We start from the raw sequence: 19,964 nt of genomic DNA on the forward strand, positions 1-19,964 counted from the left end.
ACATTTAATTGCGAATTATCATTTGTGAACGTTAATTATCTATAGTATAATTTATAATCATTTATATTTAGATATTTAACAATTATGTACACACATATAGTTGACACAAAAAGTGGATCACAATATTCAAATTATATTTTATTAGATCTAATTACGTTATTCAATCATTAATTCTTATAATAAATATATTTATATTTATAAATATAATTATTATTAATTAAATGTAATATAATATTTGTATTTGTTACTGTATTTTTGCCGTTTGAAATGACCATACAGAAATGATGCTCAAAATATTTATTTCCGAGACCATAACTGGACTCGCATGTTTATTGTTACACACTGTCTGACATAGTATTTTCTCACACACAACAGTATGCATTGTATAGTGCACAGCACGCAGCACACGGCCAGCTTCTCTATGAAGTGCGTCATAATCATGATTGACGCACGCCTAAACCAATCACCGTTCGCCGTGACGTCACGGCGACCAATGAAGCGCTAGCAACGTTTCAGTGGGCGGATTCCATTCTGTCGCGTGAATACACACCGAGAGGCGAGGGAAGAAACCGGCACGACTGTCTAAAAACCGGATATTCTCATAACCTACAGTGTAATATTACCAGCATTATTGTCGGAAATCATTCCTGTGTAGCCTGTCGAGTTTGAAATGTTACAGTTTAGGTTCTCGAGGGCGTTAAAGGAGTTTTGCAAACCCAATCTAAGGCGCCATTGGAAAAATACTACAGATACTACAGCAGCCGCCGGAGGATGCGCATCTTCATACAGACGAGCTCTGTGTACGCAGACAGATGCGACCACCGACAAGTGAGTAGTGATGAAAACCAGCTCAAAAACTCAGTTAGCCATGAGCCTCTCTATTACTGACATCAGGTTTGGTTTCACTGTAAAATTGAATGGATTTTATCCATTCATTCTTTCATTCATTCATATGGGGCCCCTACAAATGATTCCCAGGCCTAGTTCACGTTGATGGATGTGATTGATTTACTACTGGTTTATTTATAGCTTTAGGTCTTTTAGATAAACTACAAGGTGGTTGAGATGTTTAGGACACAGTGCACAAAGAGAAAAAGCTTGTACAACGTTCGGGGGCCAGATTCCCAGAGGCCTCTCTGATGTCCTCTGTGAATAATCGGAAAGGTTGGGCTCTCAGGGTGGGTTTTGATACATTTCAAGCATTTTTTTTTATTCAAACAATGTGTTTCTTGGTGCGAATCGGGATTGTGGACATGTGGAATGTTCTAGAAGCTTTCAGATGTATTTAACCAAAATATTGGAGAGGAGATCAAATGTTAAGAATCAATACCTGATCAACCTGTATTGACTTGTCTATTTTCAAAAATATCTTTATTTACATAAGTTAATGTTAGACTGATTAAAATCAGCTGATGATGATCCTTGTCCAATTCTAAAACCAAGCTGACAGCTTTTAGAAATACTATATTTTACTATATTTTTGATTAACATGTGCAGAATATGGATATTTTAGGCCATCTTATTCTATTTCCATTAAATGTTATAATTGTTTTTTTAATTGTTTATTATATATTTTAAAATTCAAAATGCTTATATTTATTTTTTATGATAATATCATTTGTTTTAGTAATATATTACTTACATTTTTTAGAAATCACTCACTCTGAATCAGGCTCGAAATCTCTTTGGAAAGTATTAAATCATTCGGGTTCAGACGGGGTTATTGACTTTTAAAGCATGTTAGTTTTTGTACTGCCAGATCGGCCGCTTCCTCTTCCTGTAACGACGGCATTCAAAGCTCGGAAGTGTCGAAACGAGGGTTTCCTCTGAAAACCTTTGCTCTGAATCTTCTGCTCTCCGGTTAAACTATGAGTGTGCACTGTATGTGTCATTTTAGCATGCATTGCTATCATTCATTTGGCATGCGGAAGTGTTTGTCCTTGGAGAGAGGGGTAGCCTTTCTCTCCATCTGTCTGTCAGCGACTAGTGAAGGTCAGGTCTCGGTTTATTGTAGCATCTGTAAGTTTACGTCTAGGGAAATATTGTCAGTGCTGACGTTTTAATAATACTTATAATCCGAAACATAGAGTTACCCTAGCTATGTTGTCGTCCTTTTAAGACAGTAAGTGATTAATTTGGAATGCATTACGTGAACAACAGCGCTAGTCATACAATTAGAGATACAGGAGATACGATTCACAATTGAATATAGAAGCGTTTATTGTTAGCATGTTGCTAAGCTAACTACGTAATACTAAAATAATCAAATAGCACCCAGGAGATACCATTCACAATTGAATTTAATAGTTTGTTGTTAGCATATTGCTAAGCTAGCAGCATAATACTGAAATAAACAAAGAGCACACAGGAGATACAATTCGTAATTCAATTTACGAGTTTGTTGTTAGCATGTTACTATTCACAATTGATTTCAGTAGAGTTTGTTGTTAGCATTTTGCTAAGGTAACAATGTAATACTGAAATGAGCAAATAACACATAGGAGATACAATTCGCAGTTTGATTTCAGTAGAGTTCGCTGTTAGCATGTTGCTAAGCTAACAGCGTAATAAGCAAATAGCATGTAGGAGATACAATTCAAAATTGAATTTAGTACAGTTGCTGTTAGCATGTTGCTAAACTAACAACGATATAAACAAATAGCACAGGAGATTTGATTCGCAATTGATTCCAGTAGCTTGTTGTTAGCATGTTGCTAAGCTAAAAACGTAATACTGAAATAAGCAAACAGCACACAGGAAACAGAAAATACGTTTCGCAATTGATTTCAGTAGATTTTTTTGTTAGCACGATGCTAAGCTAACAACGAATTGTTGAAATAATCAAATAGCAGAGGAGATACAATTCACAATTGAATTTAGTACAGTTGCTGTTAGCATGTTGCTAAGCTAACAACGATAAGCAAATAGCACACAGGAGATTCGATTCGCAATTGATTCTAGTAGCTTGTTGTTAGCATGTTGCTAAGCTAACAGTTTAGTAGTGAAATAAGCAAACAGCACACAGGAAACAGAAAATACGTTTTACAATTGATTTCAGTAGATTTTTTGTTAGCACGATGCTAAGCTAACAATGAATTGTTGAAATAACCAAATAGCAGAGGAGATACAATTCGCAATTGATTTTAGTAGAGTTTGTTGTTAGCATGTTGCTAAGCTAACAATGTAACATTGAAATTAGCAAATGGCACACAGGAGACACGATTCAGAATTTGATTTCAGTAGAGTTCGCTGTTAGCATGTTGCTAAGCTAACAGTGTAATAAGCAAATAGCATGCAGGAGATACAATTCAAAATTGAATTTAGTACAGTTGCTGTTAGCATGTTGCTAAGCTAACAACGATATAAACAAATAGCACACAGGAGATTTGATTCGCAATTGATTCCAGTAGCTTGTTGTTAGCATGTTGCTAAGCTAAAAACGTAATACTGAAATAAGCAAACAGCACACAGGAAACAGAAAATACGTTTCGCAATTGATTCCAGTAGCTTGTTGTTAGCATGTTGCTAAGCTAAAAACGTAATACTGAAATAAGCAAACAGCACACAGGAAACAGAAAATACGTTTCGCAATTGATTTCAGTAGATTTTTTTGTTAGCACGATGCTAAGCTAACAACGAATTGTTGAAATAACCAAATAGCAGAGGAGATACAATTCGCAATTGATTTTAGTACAGTTGCTGTTAGCATGTTGCTAAGCTAACAGCGTAACACTGAATTTAGCAAATATCACACAGGAGATACGATTCAGAATTTAATTTCAGTAAAGTTCGCTGTTAGCATGTTGTTAAGCTAACAGCGTAATAAGCAAATAGCATGCAGGAGATACAATTCGTAATTGAATTTAGTACAGTTGCTGTTAGCATGTTGCTAAGCTAACAACAATATAAGCAAATAGCACACAGGAGATTCGATTCGCAATTGATTCTAGTAGCTTGTTGTTAGCATGTTGCTAAGCTGACAACGTAATATTGAAATGAGCAAATAGCACACAGAAGATGTGATTCAGAATTTGATTTCAGTAGAGTTCGCTCTTAGCAAGTTGCTAAGCTAACAGCGTAATAAGCAAATAACATGCAGGAGGTACAATTCGTAACTGAATTAGTACAGTTGCTGTTAGCATGTTGCTAAGCTAACAATGTAATAGTGAAATAAGCAAATAGCACACAGGAGATACGATTCACAATTGAATTTGGTAGTTTGTTGTTAGCATGTTGCTAAGCTCACAATGTAATACCAAAATAACCAAAGAGCACACAAGAGATATGATTCACAATTGAATGTAGTAGTTTGTTGTTAGCATGTTGCCAAGCTAACAGTGTAATATTCAAATAAGCATTAAAATGAATAAAAATTTTTGAGTAAAATGGCCCGTTTCAGTTATTTTATTTCTGAATGCCATACAGTATTGAGATTTTAAATGAAGCTGTTGCAATGCATTCTGTAATTGGCATTTCAGGATCACACATATGGTGCCTAAAATGTTGCCTGTGTAGTCGGCACACTAGGATTTGAAACACACCTAAGTAATCATTAGACACTGACATAAGCTGGTTGTCAATGGCAACCTCACATTCGGCCAGATGCTGGGTTAATTCTATGAAGTCAGCTTTTCTTTTTTTAGCCCAACTGATTGGCTCACTGATTGAACACACCAATAGTTCATTTGTGAATGCAATATTCTTTAAATCTTTTTCTCTACACATCTCACTTTCACTTTGATTGTGTTCATAAGCATCATATCATGCTCTCAGACATGTTAGCAGCGTCTAGCTCTTATTCTCTACACTGTAATTCGTGGTGTCAGGTTTCGGAGGCACATGTGCTCTGTCCTGAGGGAGTTTACCCAGCATGTGGCCTCTTGATAGCTTCCTTTTTACACCAGACAAAGTGTGTGTTTATTCTGATATATTTGCATTACAAATAATCAGTGTTTTGAATTAGATTTTTCTAATTCACACATACATTTAATCTCCAGAACACCGTAGCAACCACATAGCAACGCTCTGGCAACCAATCAGAGTGAGTTATATTGGTAAACTCAAGCATTAAAATATATTCCAATATTATCACATTTATTGTTAAAAATGCTATGCTATTGACAATTTTGCCTGAAAATTTTCACCAAGATTTTGCTAGCTATCTAGACCTAGCTTGCAAAAAGAGTAAAAAATCACCATCTAAAGCCCCATTTACACCAATGACAAACTGGTGGGACTGGGTAAAACTATGAAGTTTTAATAGTCACTTTAATTTTACGGAAATTTGTGGAATTTTACGGTAATTTTACTGATTTGATGGGAATACGAAAGTCAACATCACAACTGGAACGATAATGGCACAGAGAAATGATAGAATTGTTAGAATCACTTAGTTCTTTCTTGCCGATGAGCGATAAAACTTTGCAGCCAATCAGAATCCATCCAACTCGCACATTTAAAGTGGCAGACGAAAATACATCGCTACACTGTTTACAATTTCGCCCGAAAATGTTCGCCCAAATTATGTTAATTCCGTTGCACTTTTCTAATTTAGAAACAAGCAAAAAAAAAAAAAAAAAAAAAGTAAAAAAAAAAAAAAAAAACAACTACCTTCTGAAGGCCCATTTACACCAATGATAGACTGTAAGGATAAAACTATAAAGTTTTAATAATCTCTTAAATTTTATGGAATTTTACGCAAGTCAACATTATAATTACAACAATATTTAATAATAACAATAATGGCACAGAGAAACAATATAATTAGAATCACTTTCAAAATTATTCTTTCTTGCCTATAAACTTTGACAAACTTGCATATTTAAAAGTGGCAGACAACATATCTGCAGTGCACGATTATAATAAACAGAACATTATCGACCGTTGGTGTGGACACTAATATAATTATCGTAATTGTTATATTTATCTCCTGTATTAATGGGCCTTAATATCGGTTAATGGCGCAAATGTTTCCATGCAGATTTCGCTTGTGTGAGATAGCTAATTGGTTTAAAAGTGATATCTCTGTGAAGGTGTTTCATACATCGCTACACTATTGACAATTTTGCTCAAATTTTTTTGCCTGAGTTTTGCTAATTCCGTTGCACTTTGCCAATTCTGAAAAGAGTTTTAAAAAAAGAGTAAAAATAAAAAAAAATCACCTTCTAAAGGCCCATTCACACCAATGACAAAGTGTAAGGATAAAACTATAAAGTTTTAATAATCTCTTTAATTTTACGTAATTTTACGGGAATTTTACGGATTTGATGGGAAGTCAACATTACAATTATAACAATAATGGCACAGAGAAACAATATCGTTAGAATCACTTTTTAAAATGATTCTTTCTTGCTAGTGAACAAAAAAAAAATCGACAGCCAATCAGATTACACCCAACTTGCATATTTAAAGTGGCAGATGACAAATCTGTAGTGCACGATTATATTAAAGAGAACTTTATTGTCGGACGCTAATATAATTGATGTTGCAACATGACGTGTTAACAGGGCGTAATATTGGTTGATGCCGTAAATGTTTCCCATGCAGATTTCGAAATTTCAAGTTTGTCATGTTAACCAACAGAAAGCTGATTGGTTTAAAAGTGACATCTGTGTGAACGTGTTTCACACACCGCTGCACTATTTAGAATTTTGCGCCAAAATTTTGCTGTTTCCGTTGCACTTGAAATCTAATATGCTAATAATATGAAACCAGTTAATAGTGAGAACTGGTCTTTAAAACAAAATGCCACCAATAAAAGTATCTTTTCTGTGTTACTAGCCATGATGGCGATCTCTGACAAGCAACAGGGGATTCTGTTCTGAATATCCAAAAATGTTGCAAAAATTTTCACCCAAATTTTGCTAATTCGGTTGCACTTTGATAATTCTGAAAAGAAAAGTACAAATAAAAAATAGGCCCATTCACACCAATGACAAACTGTGAGGATAAAACTATAAAGTTTTAATAATCTTAATTTTACGGAATTTTATGGATTTTATGGGAGTACGAAAGTCAACATCACAACTGTAACAATAATGGCACAGAGAAACGCTATTGTTAGAATCACTTTCAAAATGATTCTTTCTTGCCGATGAACGATAAAAACTTTGACAGCCAATCAGAATCCACCCACCACACTCGCACATTTAAAGTGGCAGATGACAAATCTGCAGTGCATGATTATAATAAAAAGAACATTATTGTCGGTTGGTGTGGACGCTAATGCAATTATCGTAATCGTTTTTTATCGTTCACATTAACGGGCCTTAATATTGGTTTCCAATTTTTAATTTTAAAATATGCATTTTTAGATCAGTAATGTGAATAATGTATTGTATATAGGTAAGTTTTATAGTCAACAAACATTGTTTAAACTAAAATAAATGTGAATTTTACTTTGTTTAGTGTTTTTTGTTGGTTTTAACGCAAATCCTTTGAAAGCTAATTCTAATAGGGATTGTAAAATGAATCACCTCAGATTCGCTGACATCCAAGGTTTATCTGACATGACGGCACCAGCTGACACGTGAGTCTCTGTGTGTGTGTGTGTGTGTGTGTGCGTGTGTGTGTGCATTGTGTGGGACCAAATGTCCCCACGTGTGTGTGTGTGTGTGTGTGTACTTGTTTTTGCTACATTGTGGGGACCAAATGTCCCCACAAGGATAGTAAAACCTGAAATTTTTGACATTGTGGGGACCGGCTTGAGGTATAAATCATACAGAATGAGTTTTTTTGAGAAAGTAAAAATGCAGAAAGTTTCCTGTAAGGGTTAGGTTTAGGGGTAGGGTTAGGGTAAGGGGATAGAAAATACAGTGTGGAAAGTATAAAAACCATTGCACCTATGGAGAGTCCCCACAAAGATAATAAACCAGACATGTGTGTGTGTGAGTGTGTGTGTGTGTCACACTGGCATCTGCGCATGCATTGCTGCAGTGAAATCGTGCCAGTTTATGCCCACCATCTTGAGCTAAACGAATCCTGCGAACAGTAAATGTAAATAGTCATTTCAGACACGTCACATTTTGCGTCCTTTTTTATACTAGAATAAACCATGGTAATACCATAGTACTTTTCATTAAGTAGCAGCTGGTTCATTTTCTGGTGTTGTAGTCACTGCAGGCCAAAATATGTCGCAGTGAATCTCTAAGCATGCAATTCTGTGTGAATATCAGCTGTTTTGCCGGTTGTTTGACCGATTCTCGATGAGGTGGAAGAAGATAATGAAGATATTGTTACAGAATCATCTCACTTCCAGGTGTTCACACATACACAGCTGTTCCTGCAAGGGCATTTTGACATGGTTTGCAATTCTTCTGGAGGCATTTTCAGATATTTTATGCCTACATTGTCTCTTAGATTTCAGCCTAGATGTAAAATTTACCTCATATGTTGAAATGTAGGTTAAATGCAGCTTAGAGATGGTGGCAAAAACAATAGCTTTAGCCTTTTAAGTACAGAAATGCAATATGTGACTAACATTTTATAAAATCTACTAAAGTGTTTCTGAAGTAATCAAGCTAATCCTGTTTCGTTAACAAATTTTCTCATCTCATATAACGTATCCCACCATTAAAACAAATAAACAGTGTGTTTATTTAGCTGTGTCATCAAGTGGATTATTTCCAGTGTGTTTGTGTGTAAAAATAGCGGCGTCAGAAAGTACGTCTGGCGCGCTACCTGTGCATTAGCGAGGATCAGAGCTGAGACCTTGCTAGGAAGTGAAGGCTTAGCTCGCCGTCAGTTTGGGACGGGAGGGGCGGCTGCTCTCGTCAGGTTACGTGTCCTAGTTTAATGCCTTGCCAGGTCAGACGGCCTGCAGCAGAGCACTGGCTGTGTTTGTACACAGTAGTGTGTGTCTGATAGCGTTTTATCAATAGTCTGGATGAGCGTTGGGGTTACGTAATCAGATTATTATTTTTTTTTAAGTAAGTAGTAAAGTAACTCAAATAAGTAACTCAAGTTACTTTGTTTTCCCATTTGTTCATTGACATCTCTACTGTCCCATATTGAGAGAAATTGGAAGTGAGATTCAGAGGCACTTTCTTAAGCCTGAGGTTTATTAATTTTGGTACTTTTGGTAATGTGAAAGGGACTTTACAGTTGCCAAATATAAACTTTGGGGGTTTTCATTGTTAAAAACAAATAAGCAATCCCAACTCTGTTAACAAAAAGTAATGTAAAAGTAATGCAACTAAGTTGCTTTTTATGTAGTACACTGTAAAAAATACACAAAAAAACACAATTTGTTGAGTCAGCTTAAAATAATTTGTTACCCTGCTGCCTTAAAATTTTAAGTTCAATCATCTAAAATAAGTTTAGTCAACTTGAAATGTTAAGTTGTACTAAGTAACAACTTAGATATTTGTGTTTGCTAAACTTAACAAATGGGTAACCCAGCTGCCTTAAAATTTGATCCAACTCAAATATCTAAGTTGTCACTTAGTATAATTTAACATTTCAAGTTGAGTAAACTTTTTTTTTTAAGTTGACTGAACTTAAAATTTTAAGGCAGCCAGGTTACAAATTATTTTAAGTTGACTCAACAAATTGTTTTTTACAGTGTAATACAATATTGTAATGGATTACGTTTAAAAGTAACTTTCTCCAGTTCTGGTCTGGACTGACTGCCAATGCAGATTTATCAACTAATATTTGACTTTTTTTTCACCTCTGTGTCATTTCCAAAAGCTATTAATATTAGTAGTAGTATCATTAAAATGAATCAAAATCAAAGGTATCATTAAAATCTATGGTTAATTTGTTATAACTGGAATAATATATTTTTATGAAAATACATTTGCGTTCGTGTATTCATTTATATGTTTATTTATTTTGCCAGTGTTTTATATCTGGATGTCTCATTCATTTCTGTTTTTTTTTCTCTCTTTCCTTTTTGGTTGTCTGCGTACTTTGCATTTGTTGTGTAAGTATATGGTTCATTTTATTTTGTGTGTTTTTTCACTATTATTTCTTCCAAAACGCTACGCTTGGTTTTTCCCGCTGTAAAACATTCCCATCCATGTTCTAGAACCACATGTATCATCCTGAAATGACATCACAAAGCCTTGAGCTGCTATTGGTCACCATTGTTTTAACCCACAATGGATTTAAAGGCACAATATATCAGATTTTTTGATTAAAATATCCAAAAACCACTAGAACACTGTTATATATTTTGCTGACTTGCGTACTTGCATTATCCCAAACGTTTCAAAGAATGTTTAAATCCAGAGAAATAAGCAATTTTACATCACCTGCCATTAACGCCATACACCCTCGATTTTTCCGGTTTTATATTGTAGAAAACACGATTAGCATTATAACAACACTTCAACACACTCAAATGTTCCTAGTATGATAAAACATGCTTTTTTTCTACATACGCATGAATCGGCTGTCAGGTTGAAGACAACAACTCCCATGATTCCACATTAACTCACTACGCCTTTGTTTCCTGTCTGTTTTGAATATGTGCCCTCTAGTGGCGAAAACTTACATATTGTGCTTTTAAGAACAATATTTTTCCACCTACTTAAAAAATGATGCTGTTAAGTTTATTTCTGGATGGTTTGTGGTTAGACTGTAAACCAGAATGTTTTTTTCCCAAAGCCTTGTGTGGGATTGTGTAGCAATCCCAGAATGCAGTCCGTTGTTGGAACTTCTGTAGGAAGTCCTTGGACGTTTTATTCCCAAATGCTTTGCTTAGCACCCGCTTAACATATTTAACATTCGCAAACCCGTTAAATAACTTAAATACCTACATTTTCTAACAGACTAAACTTTTTTTTCTGAGAAGAAAATGAGTTTCAGATGATCTCACAATGCCAGTCAATGATAAAACACATTTTTACTTCACGTTTCCCATGCTTTACGCAAAAATATACGTGTGTAGATGCATTATAGCAAGATTTTCCACAAATTGTTGATCTTCCTTGACAGTTCCTGAGAAATATAATAATATAACTGACCATAGTGCTAATGGCACCCCTAGTGGCAGACTATGGGAATGCAACTTGTTACATCCATAGGACATATTTTGGGCCCAGTGCTTTTTGAAAATCAAAAAAAAGAGTTTTTAACAATGTTATTCATTGTGAAACCTACTGACTGGCATTTTGAGAGCAATTCTGAAACTAAAATGACATGAAATCTCTGTACGATCTCTCCTGCGGCTAATAAACGTTTTTGTATACAGTCTATTTTTGTTTTCTGTCTGCTTACGGGGTTCTTTGTGTGTCTGCTCACGTCACAGGAGAAGGAAGGCAGGCATTTTGCCCAGCCTGGAAGATCTCCTGTTTTACACCATTGCAGAAGGCCAGGACAAAATTCCAGCTCACAAATTTACCACGGTAAAACCACACACAGCAAGGCCATCACTTCCGTATCTCTTAGAGCACATATCTTGGTTTACAGACCAAATAGTTGTGTCTTAAGTTGTATCAGTTTTCAAGTTCATCGGGTTTTAAACAAAAACAAAGATTTGTTGTAGATTTAGTATAAATGTTGTTGTTTTTCAGGCGCTGAAGGCCACAGGTCTGCGTACTGGAGATCCTCGTCTTAAGGAGTGCATGGAGATGTTAAAAGTCACCCTGAAGACCACATCAGATGGTGCTTTGGATCGACATCTCTTTAAAAAGTAAATATAGGCTATGTTACACTTAACGTTAGTTGCTTACAAATTGAAATGAAAACTGTTTTTCGTTTAATAAGAATATAGTGTAGTGCTGTAGTGCATTTTTCATAGTTCTTGGATGGTTTTTGAGTATTTCAAAGTCCATGTTTAGCCTTCAAAAATAAAGCTGCAGTTGATGTACTATTCAGATGGCTGAAACCCGTAGCTGTTACTTAAGCATGAGCTTTCATAGATCAGCCATTTTTCAAGGACACATTAAATCAGGGGTCAATGATTTTTTTAAAGTCCTGTTATAGTCCTGCAGTGTATTAATTATTTAGTTTCACTCAGAAAATACATAGAAATGGCTTAAGGCCTGAACATATCATCATCAGGTTTATCATTATTGTTTCTAAAACTAAAACCATTAAAAAAATGCATTTTGTGTATTTAAACCAGTGGTCTCAAACTCAATTCCTGGAGGGCCACAGCTCTGCACATTTTCGCTCCAACCCTAATCAAACACACCTGATCCAACTAATCAAGGTCTTCAGGATTACTAGAAACTCCAAACAGGTGTGAGTTGGAGCTGGTTGGAGCTAAACTCTGCAGAGCTGCGGCCCTCCAGGAATTGAGTTTGAGACCTCTGATTTAAACCCTTTGTAACGATGACTGTATGATTTTACGATCCTTCTTTTCACACTGAGGACAACTGAGGGACTCATATGCAACTATTACAGAAGGTGCAAACACTCACTGATGCTTCATGATGCATTAAATGCATTAAGAGCTGGGGTGAAAACTTTTGAACAGAACGAAGATATATACGTTTTTCTTATTTTGCTAAAATATCATATTTTTTCATTTAGTACTGCCCTTCAGAAGCTACAGAAGATACTTACATGTTTCCCAGAAGACAAAACAAGTTAAATTCACCCTGACCTTCAAATTCAAAAGTTTTCACCCCCTGGCTCTTAATGCATCGTGTTTCCTTCTGGAGCATCAGTGAGCATTTGAATCTTCTGTAATAGTTGCATATGAGTCCCTCAGTTGTCCTCAGTGTGAAAAAATGAATCTCAAAATCATAGTCAGTGTTGGAAAGGGTTCACAAAAATGCTAAAAAACCAAAGAATTTGTGCGACCTGAAGGATTTTTCTGAAAAAAAAAAAAAAGCGGGCAGTTGAACTGCTCAGGACATCTAAGGATGTAAACATCTTTGATGTGAAATATCTTATACTAAATTAAAAATAACATACATTTTGTATGATCTCTCTTTTTGGTCAAATAATTAACATTTTGGTGTATGCAAACTTCTGATTTCAACTATATATTTTGGTTAACTGAAAAAAAATGTTTAGTTTAAGTGGAAATATTAAAATAACTACATCAACTGGATATTTAAAACATAAAAATAAAAACAACAAAACTTTTTTTTTTTTAATGTTTGTGTTCATGTTTGTTTGAATTTGGATGAATGTACTGATATTAATAAAGATAAATAATTATCTTCACTTTTCTCTTTGAACAGGTGTGTGCAAAGCAATATTGTGTTGCTAACGCAGGCTTTCCGGAAAAAGTTTGTCATTCCCGACTTTCAGTCATTTACCTCTCACATCGATCAAATTTATGAGAGCGCTAAATCACTGTCGGGTGGCCAGGTACGCTTATAAAATAATCCAACGTAGAGTAAATATCTGATGTTTTTTTTATTTACAAATCTTTTTATTTTCTGTATTGTCATATTTTTATTAAATTAGGTGGCAGATTACATTCCCCAGCTTGCGAAATTTAGCCCTAATCTCTGGGCCGTTGCCTTGTGCACTGTAGATGGCCAACGGTGAGATTTCTGTCTTTTGTTCAGTTGATTTTTGTTAATATGTTCTGAAATACTAATTTGATTTATCAAACGTTTATGCTGAGAATGTAAAACTGACGGTTTGTGTGTTACAGATACACTGCGGGCGACACAAAAGTTCCATTTTGTCTGCAGTCGTGCGTGAAGCCGTTAAAGTACGCGGTTGCTGTTCATGATCACGGCACTGACTACGTGCATCGCTTTATAGGGAAGGAACCCAGCGGTCTTCGTTTCAACAAACTCTTTCTTGACGAAGATGGTAATTTCACAAAGCAAAAAAAAGTCTTAAACAAATAGTTCACCCAGAAAATGAAAACTGGCTCAGAATTTACTCATTCTCAGTCCACCCAAGACATAGATGAGTTTTTTTTGAGAAATGGATCCTCTGCAGTGAATGGGTGCCGTCAGAATAAGAGACCAAACAGCTGATAAAAACATCTCAACAATCCACAAGTCATCCACACCACTGTAGTCCATTAATTAATGTCTTGTGAAAATCTGCATGTTTGTTTGAACAGTTATTTTGACGGCACCCATTCACTGCAATGGATCCATTGTTGAGCAAGTCATATGCTAAATTCATCCAAAAGTGTTCCAACTAAAAAAACAACTCATCTACATCTTGATTAGCCTGATGTAGGGTGATTACATTTTTAGCACATTTTCATTTTTGGGTAAACCATTCCTTTAATGTTCCCAAAAGTTTTTACTGTAAATCATCTTTGTTTATTGATTCATTCATATGTTTTTCAAGATAAACCTCACAATCCCATGGTAAACGCTGGCGCTATAGTTTGCACCTCCCTCCTCAAGGTAAATCACATTTTTATCTTTACATCCTTCTAATTTTTGATAAAATGTGGGCCTGAAACTGCATTAGCTGTGCTTCCTCAGAAGAATTCCCATTTTTTTTTTCTAATTTGATAACCTAAAAGTGCCTTGCCGAATGTTTAGCTTGATGCGTTTGTGGATGTTTGACGTGAGAACGGATCAGAGGGACGAATGGATTTAATCTGATTACTTTCCCTCTCTCATCAGATTAAGGTTATGAATAATCATGCTGAAAGGATTATATTGAAGAGAGAAATGAAAGTGGGATGGGGGAAGATATGGGGAAAAGAGGAAACAGATGCTAGAGAGAATGAATGATGGTCAGGAATTTGAAAGGACAATGTGTTAAGAATGAGCACTTTAGGATAGATGAGAGGATGATGTATAGGATGAATACACTATATATTCTTCAGATTGCAGACAATAGTATGGAAGCCTGTTTCTACCATTAAATATAAAATAAACAAAGGTTAATGTGACTTTTTATCTCTCAATTCTGACTTTTTTCTTAAAATTGCTAGATATAAAGTATGTAAACTTGCAATTGCGAGTTGTAAAGTAAGAATTGCAAGATATAAACTTGCAATTGTGAGTTATAAAGTCAAAATTCCAAGATACAAACTCTAATTCTGACTATTTTCTCACAATTCTGACTTTTTTTCTCGGAATTGCGAGTTTATATAAATTTGAGTTAGTAAGACAGAATTGGAAGATGTAAGCTCGCAGTTGTGAAAAAACAATCAGAATTGCGAGGTCTAAACTCGCAATTGCAAGTTGTAAAGTCAGAAATTGCAATGGTAAGAAATCTCAATTGCGAGATATAAAGTCAGAATTGGAAGATATAAACTGGCAATTTGTTTTGTTTGTTTTTTTTTCTCACAATTGCAAGTTTATATTTTGCAATTCTGACTTTGTATCTCGCAATTGTGACTTTATAAATTGCAGTTCCGACTTTTTCTGAGAAATAAATTACATAAACTGCGTTCTCTGAGAATAAAGTCAGAGTTGCGAAATAATAATAAATATTATATATATGAGTCAGAACTGGAAGATATAAACTCCCAATTCAGATATTTTAGTAGTTTATATATTTAACAATTCTGACTTTATAATTTGCAATTGTGAGTTGTTTATATATTTAACTATTCTGACTTTATAACTTGCAATTGCAAGTTTATATATTTGCAATTCTGACTTTATGAATTTGCAATTGCAGATTTATATTTTGTGAGTTTATATATTTCACATGTTAGATCGCTGTCTCCATGCCTAGACAGTTAAGATCCAGCCCCGGACGCCAGGTCCTGTCAGAAAATATCAGTTTGTCCAGTATCAGAACAACTCATCAGCAGAGCAGTCTAATGCCCAAACCCTGTTAACAGGAGGTCTTGTCTGGTTCCCAAAATACCCAAAACACTATTAACAGTCTTCTATCAGCCAAGAAGTTGACTGAGGAAAAAGCCAATGAAAGTGAAGAAAAGCGAAGTAATGATGATTGAAGAGTTTATTGAAGAGCATATGTCTCAAGAACACAAATACAAGAAATAGTTATACCAAACTGATTCACAACAACATCCCATAAACCTTGAGTTTCCATAAACATTCCCTTGTATCTCTTATTCATGAAGACAAACAGCCCTTGAAGCACACAGTCATAAGACTAAACAACAATGGAAAAAATATATAAAAAAACAACTATAATATAATATAAGTGACTAATCAATGAATCAATAAAATGAATATATAAATGACTATAATGATTATTGTAAATGATTAAATGAATGAAGAATAAAAGAAGAATATATAAACAGAAAGCAAAACACAACACAAATGTTTGGTTGCTCTGAGGCAAAACACACACAGTTTGCATTTGAGGATCGTCCGATCCTTCACACAGTTCTGACTTTATAATTCGCAATTGCGAGTTTATATTTTGCAATTCTGACTATAAATTTGCAATTGCAAATTTAATTGCGATTGCAATTGCAAATTTATATTTTGCGAGTTTATATATTTCACAATTCTGACTTTATAACTTGCAATTGCGAGTTTATATTTTGCGAGTTTATATTTCACAATTCTGACTATAATTCGCAATTGAGTTTATATTTTGCAAATTTATATATTTCACAATTGACTTTATAATTCGCAATTGTGAGTTTATATATTTCACAATTCTGACTTTATAATTCACAATTGAGTTTATATTTTGCACATTTATATATTTCACAATTCTGACTTTATAATTCGCAATTGCGAGTTTATATTTTGCAATTCTGACTTTATAACTTGCAATTGCAAATTTATATTTTGCTAATTTATATATTTCACAATTCTGACTTTACAATCCACAGTTGCAAGTTTATATATTTTGCAATTCTGACTTTCTAATTCGCAATTACGAGTTTATATCTTGCAATTCTAACTTTATAAATAGAAATTGCGACTTTTTCTGAGAAATAAGTAACGTAAAGTATGTTTTCTGAGAATAAAGTCAGAGTTGCGAAATGTAAACTTGCAATTGCGAGATACAGAGTCTGATTTTTATTTTTTTTCTCGCAATTGCAAGTTTATATTTCGCAATTCTGACTTTATATTTTGCAATTGCGAGTTAATCTCACAATTCTGAGAAAAGTCAGATTTGCGAGGGGAAAAAAAAGTCAGAATTGCGAGATATGAACTTGCAATTGTCGGGAATGACAAAAATCATAATTGTGAGTTTGAATCTTCCAATAGAAATTTTGGAATAATTTAGAATTTAACTCGCAATTGCGAGTTTATACTTCACAATTCTGACTTTATAACTCGCAATTATGACTTTTTTCTGAGAGATAAATAATGTAAAGTATGTTTTCTGATAATAAAGTCAGAACTTGCTATTGCAAGTTAGAAAGTCAGAATTGCAAGATACAAACTTGCAATTCTGAGAAAAAAGTCAGAATTCTGAGAGAAGTCACAATTACCTTTTTTATTTGTTTATTCAGTGGCGGAAACGGGCTTCCATAGAATAGCGTAATATCATTACTTTGAAAACAGCCACAATCTACTTAGCATCCTTGCTAAAACATACATTGGAAATGCAGGGCTTTGTTTACCTGTTATTATAAATAATATTAGACATGTATAAGCATATTTATAACAAGATGACTTTTTGTTGTATTTTTACGAATTCGAATAATTTCCGAATTTGTGATGACATTTTGTGGCGTAAAGGTAAATCCTCTGCATGATACGCATCTTTCTCAGGCCTGTCGGGGTGGTAATGTGTGATGTCTGTGTGAAGGCTTTTTGTGGTTTTATTGTTGTTGCGTATTTTACAGCATTAGGAACTGTGGGAAATTTTGACCCTCCAACAGGTCAATGACGTTGGTAATTTCCCTTTCATTTATTTGTTTTTCCTCATTGAACAAATTTCAACCCAAGCTAATGCTAAGCTACATTAGCGCAAGTCTGACAAATTCATTGCTTTGACAGAAAATCAAATGTAATTCTGTTTAATTACTTTAGAATCAAGCTTTATTTTTGTATGGTTTTAATTTTTCTTCTTTTTAGTCTTAATTCAATATTTAGTAAAATACAGTACTTTTTTGTTTATGTAAATCAACATTTCTTCAATGTGGAAAAAACTTAGAGCCTCAAATCAATGCATTACATGAGTTTCTCTAAAACTCTACTAAAACAAACACACAGTTCAAATTACTTGACAATTTAGTGTTTTTATTGTTTTTTTAATCTGTCTGATTTTTTTTTTTCCACACCCCCTTTAACAACTTACATTTGTGATTCCACAGCAATACTAGTACTTACTTGGACACAAACACTGTTTGACTTTATTTCTTTCAGTGATGTTACTCAAATCTAGTGAGCTAGAATCATTTTTTTTCCATTTTTTATTTGAAATGCCTCTCAAACTGTAGAGAAATTATTTTACTACAACTGTCAATCTAATTGATAGAATTTCTGTGTCTATAATGTGAATGTCTAAATATTGTGGTAGCTTCCTTTAACTGAATGACTATGCATTGAGAAGTTTGTGTGTAACTCTACAAAACAATTTGTTTCAATGATAATGCATTCATGCAGTTTGTTTTTGACTTTCAGCAAGGTGTAAGCAACGCTGAGAAGTTTGACTATGTAAGTATAATAATTATATAATAGATTTTTACTGTTAAAGGAGAAGTCCACTTCCAAAACAACAATTCACAAATAATTTACTCACCCCCTTGTCATCCAAGATGTTCATGTCTTTCTGTCTTCAGTCGTAAAGAAATAGTTTTTAGAGGAAAGCATTTCAGGATTTTTCTCCATATAATGGACTTCACTGGTGCACCGATTTTGAACTTCCAAAATGTAGTTTAAATGCAGCTTCAAATGGCTCTAAATGATCCCAGCCGAGGAAGAAGGGTCTTATCTAGCAAAATGATTATCATTTTTTTTCGGAAAATAAAAATTATTTTACATTTTAAGCACAAAAGCTTGTGTAGCACAGGCTCTGGGATGCACGTTCACGTACTATTGAATCACGTCGGAAGGTCACGTGGACGTAGGTGGAACTACAGACCCAGTGTTTACAAAACTAATGTGCAAAGACTAAGAAAGTGCAAGTAAGTCAAACACTGTTTACAAACAAAAAGTTACAACAATGTTGGACGATTCTTAAGTTGTAGGAGAAAATAACATTTATTTTCGACATACTCTACCTTTTTGAGCCGGAGTACACAGACGATGAACTTGATTGGTGATTCAAAGATGTGATTCGTAGTAGTGATGGGAAGTTCGGATCATTTTACCGACTCGTGAACAAATGAACAAATCTTTTTTCGAGTCATTTCCTTCAATTTAGCAAAATCAGCATCACGTGCCCCATTAGATGAACGAACGACTCTAAAAACCCGAAGACTCAAAACAGGTGAACTAATTCCAGTACATAAACTAATAGGATGTTGTGCATGTGCGACTGAACGAATCACTTCCCAAGACGACTCGTTCTTCCCGAGTCACATTAAAGATTTGTTCAAAATGAACGAATCATTCAAGAACGCGCATCCCAGAGCCTGTGCTACACAAGCTTTTGTGCTTAAAAAGAATACAAATTTTTATTTTTCGAAAACAATGACTGATCGTTTCACTAGATAAGACCCTTCTTCTTTGGCTGGGATCGTTTAGAGTCATTTGAAGCTGCATTTAAACTACATTTTAGAAGTTCAAATTCGGGGCACCATTGAAGTCCATTATATGAAGAAAAATCCTGAAATGCTTTTCTCAAAAACCATAATTTCTTTATGACTGAAGACAGAAAGACATGAACATCTTGGTTGAAGGGGATGAGTACATTATTTGTAAATTGTTGTTCTGGAAGTGGACAACTTTAATCATGTTGAGAGCTGTGCCGTTTTATTAAGTGTTTTGTTTTTAGGTGATGAACTTTATGAAGAAGTTGGCAGGCAATGAATATGTTGGTTTCAGCAACGCTACGTAAGTGTTTTTCGATTTCAGTAAGATTTCACTTTTTCCCCAAAAAAATGAAAATTCTGTCATTGATTACTCACCCTCATGTCGTTCCAAACCCGTAAGACCTTCGTTCATCTTTAGAACACAAATTAAGATATTTTTGATGAAATCCAAAAGCTTTTTGACCCTGCATAGACAGCGACGCAACTACCA

The 19,964-nt window shown here is 34.5% G+C and overlaps 1 protein-coding gene across 3 annotated transcripts in view; it reads left to right on the forward strand.

Moving 5' to 3' along the window:
• Positions 1–529: 529 nt before the first annotated feature.
• Positions 530–19,964, forward strand: part of glsa (glutaminase a) — a 33,420-nt gene continuing 13,985 nt past the window's right edge. For 2 of the 3 annotated variants that reach the window (XM_051095058.1, XM_051095060.1), the window contains exons 1-9: positions 530–828; positions 11,255–11,351; positions 11,520–11,638; positions 13,143–13,272; positions 13,372–13,451; positions 13,565–13,728; positions 14,224–14,282; positions 18,402–18,434; positions 19,717–19,775. In XM_051095058.1, coding sequence (XP_050951015.1) covers positions 671–828; positions 11,255–11,351; positions 11,520–11,638; positions 13,143–13,272; positions 13,372–13,451; positions 13,565–13,728; positions 14,224–14,282; positions 18,402–18,434; positions 19,717–19,775 — 899 coding nt within the window. In that variant the 5' untranslated portion in view covers positions 530–670. The remainder of the gene's footprint in view (positions 829–11,254; positions 11,352–11,519; positions 11,639–13,142; positions 13,273–13,371; positions 13,452–13,564; positions 13,729–14,223; positions 14,283–18,401; positions 18,435–19,716; positions 19,776–19,964) is intronic. The other variant, XM_051095059.1, reaches the window with a different exon arrangement.

This window comes from Labeo rohita, chromosome 22 (assembly GCF_022985175.1).
Source record: "Labeo rohita strain BAU-BD-2019 chromosome 22, IGBB_LRoh.1.0, whole genome shotgun sequence".
Taxonomy (NCBI): Eukaryota; Metazoa; Chordata; class Actinopteri; order Cypriniformes; family Cyprinidae; genus Labeo; species Labeo rohita.